Genomic DNA, 3,283 nt, shown 5'->3' with positions numbered 1-3,283 from the left:
TTTTTTTTTTTTTTAAGCAATCAGGGTTAAGTAATTTGCTCAAGGTTACATGGCCAATTATTTCTGGGTGTGGTGCTGAGTATCTGAGCCCAGATTTGATCCCCAGGTCATCCCAACACCGGAGCCGGTGCTCTTACTTGCTGAGCCACCTGGCCACCCCTAAGCAATTGGGGTTAAGTAACTTGCTCAAGGTTACACGGCCAGGTGTTTCTGGGTGGGTGCTAAGTGTCTGAGGCCGGGATTCGATCCCGACACTTGAGCTGGTGCTCTTACTCGCTGTGCTACCTGGCTGCCCCGACTTGAGCTCTTCTTAAATGCTATAGTGATACTGTATCTCTGCAGGTCATTGTCTACATTATGGAAAATAGGTATATTGATAAAAACCACAAGAAACTTCACCTTTGTTTCTTCTATCCTCACTGCATCCAATAAATAGTGGAGAAGTTCCTGACTGTCCTGCTGTTGGAAACCTTTAAATCGTGGAGCCCTGTTATTTAAAAAAGAAAAAGAGGGTAAGAGAAAGAACAATGATATACTGAACTTTGTGAGTATTATATAAAAACACTTGAAAATAACAATACCATAAAATAAAGACTTCAAGAAATACAACAATTTTCTTATACTGACTCAAACTTTTCCCTGGTGTCACATAAAAGTAGATGTAGGACATATGAATATTACAATAAGTAAGAAACTATTAGGGCATATTAACAAAAAATTGACAATGTTCAATTTTATAGTACCTAGAGAAAACTATGATTATGTGCTTACTATAGACTCCAAAAGGGCAAAGACAGTACTTTATTTAAGCTTTCTTGTCCAGCACCTAGTATAGTGTTAACAATAGGTCTTTACAGATTTTTGCTGAATAGAAACAGTTTCCATATTATCTCTTGCACACGATGACCTGCCTATAACATTATTTGTCTAGAAAGGTACTTTAGCTTACTGAAGTTACTGAAAAGACCTAAAAAGCTGTCTGCAAGCATGGACTTCTTCAGAAGACAGTATTTTTAAGAGGCTTCACTGTTAACATGTAAAAAGTTAATTGTATCCCAAGACAATTCAGGAATTAAAGCCACAGACATTCTGAACACAGTTGCAATAATGAAGAATTGGCATAAGTACTTGAAAATTCTTGATACCATACCTGGAATTATTTGCCCATCTAGACTTAAAAAGGATTATCTAGTTCTAGAACCTGAAATATAGGCACAGCTGTGTGTTTTAAGAAGCTAATTCTTTTTTTGGGGGGGCGGAATGAAATCAGGGTTAAGTGACTTGCCCTAGGTCACAAAGGTAGTAAGCATCAAGAGTCTGAGGCTGGATTTGAATTCAGTCCTCCTGACTCCAGGGCCAGTAATCTATCCACTGTGCCACCTAGCTGCCCCTTAAGAAGCTAATTCTAAAGGTTTCTATTTTTTAGATTTAAAAACTAAGTAGTAAACAAGCACTTATTATGTGCCAAGCATTGCTCTAAATGCTGGGAATACAAATGTAAGCAAAAAGAAGAAAGTCCCTGTCCTCAAGGACCTTACATTTTAATGGAGGCAGACAATTAGTTAATCAAATATTTATTTATTGTGTACTATATAATGCTGTATGGCCAAAGCAATATTCACAGCACCAATAGCGACTATGAATATGCCGGCATAGTTCTGAATCACAAAATATAACAGACCCTCCATATAGAAGACAGAAGCAAAATATTTATTCAGATACCATAAAGCTGAATCCCAACACCAGAAAATCAAACCCATCATAGCAACAAAGAAGTTAATACACCTTATGACTGCAGGAAACAACACTATCCCAAAGCTTTCTCCTTTTGTGGGCCTTCACACAAACACTTACAAATCCTAGTTGTCTCCTTGCCTGTGTCCTCTCCTCCCTCCACTCTAATTGCTCTGACTCCCAGCTTCCTCTGGGCTCTGCTCCACTCATTCAGCAAACTCCTCCCACCACAGGCTACATGTGATTAGATTCAGCCTATTAAGGGGCAGGGAAGATCTTCAAATTCTCACTACCATTACAAATGCCTGGCACTATGCTAAGTGTCAGGGATACAAAAAGAGGCAAAAGACAGTCTCTTCCCTCAAGGAGCTTACACTCTAATAGGGAAGCCAACATGCATACAAATGTATACTAAGCAAGCTACAGACAGACTAGGTAATAATGGAGGAAAGGTACTGCGGAAGACTTCTATAGAAGGTGGGATTTTAGTTGGAACTTAAAATCAGGGAGATCAGTAATTAAAAGTGTAGGAAGGAGAATATTCCAGGTATGAGAGACAGCCAAAGAGAATGCATGGAGCTTAGAGATGGAGAGAATCTTGTTTATGGAATAGCCAGGAGGCCAGTCACAGTATTGAAGAGTAAGGGGTATGAAAATTGGAAAGATAGGAGGGGGCTATGAATACTAAACATAGTGTTTTGTATTTGCCTCTGGAGGCAACAGGAAACCACTGGAGTTTACTGAGTGAGATATGGGTTGAGGGTGTGTGTGTGTGTGTGTGTGTGTGTGTGTGTGTGTGTGTGTGTGTACCTGCTTTTTAGGAAAATTACTTTAGTGGTCAAATGGAGAATGGATTGGGGTGGGGAGAGAGTTGAGGCAAACAGATCCCAATAGCAGGTTATTGAAGTAATTTAGATGTGAGTTGATGAGAGCCTGTACCAGAGTGGTGGCAGTGCCAGAGGAGAGAGTGGAATGTATGAGATACTGTAAAAGTGAAATCAAAAGGCCTTGGAAACAGCTTTGATATGGTGGCTGGGGTATAACAGTGAGGAATCAAGGCTGACTCCTAGGTTGTAAGCCTGAGGGACTGGATGGTGTTGCCCTCTAAAGTAATAGGGAAGGTGGGAGAAAGGGAGGGTTTAAGGGAAAGAAAATGAGTTCCATTTTGGACATATATAGAATTTAAGGTGTCTATTGGACAATCCAGTTTGAAATGTCTGAAAGACATCTGAATATGTGAGATGGAGTTTAGCAGATAGACTGAAATAGGAAAGGAAGATTTGGAAATCATCAGGGTAGAGAATCATGAAACCCATGAGAGCTTATGAGATCACTAAGTGAAGTAGTATAGAGGGAGAAGAAAAGAGAATCTAGGACAGAACTCTGTGAGACACCTACAGTTAGATGGTGTGATCACCAGGATGATCCAGCAAAGGAGAAAGAGGAACAGTCAGAAATAGACAGGTAGGAGGATAATTAGAAACATGTGCTGCCTGTGAGAGAGAGAGAGAGAGAGAGAGAGAGAGAGAGAGAGAGACAGAGAGAGAGA

The 3,283-nt window shown here is 40.1% G+C and overlaps 1 protein-coding gene across 6 annotated transcripts in view; it reads right to left on the bottom strand.

Annotated features, from left to right (window-relative positions):
• Positions 1-3,283, bottom strand: part of USP45 (ubiquitin specific peptidase 45) — an 87,324-nt gene that overhangs the window by 26,388 nt on the left and 57,653 nt on the right. For all 6 annotated transcript variants that reach the window (XM_069077168.1, XM_069077170.1, XM_069077173.1 and 3 more), the window contains one exon: positions 400-487. In XM_069077168.1, the coding sequence (XP_068933269.1) occupies positions 400-487 (88 nt within the window). Of the gene's footprint in view, positions 1-399; positions 488-3,283 lie in introns of those variants that run through there.

This window comes from Petaurus breviceps, unplaced genomic scaffold (genome assembly GCF_028583685.1).
Source record: "Petaurus breviceps papuanus isolate PSGF00001 unplaced genomic scaffold, PetGlider_PUasm1.0 90977, whole genome shotgun sequence".
Lineage (NCBI taxonomy): Eukaryota > Metazoa > Chordata > Mammalia > Diprotodontia > Petauridae > Petaurus > Petaurus breviceps.
This window is presented reverse-complemented; position numbering and strand designations above follow the sequence as displayed.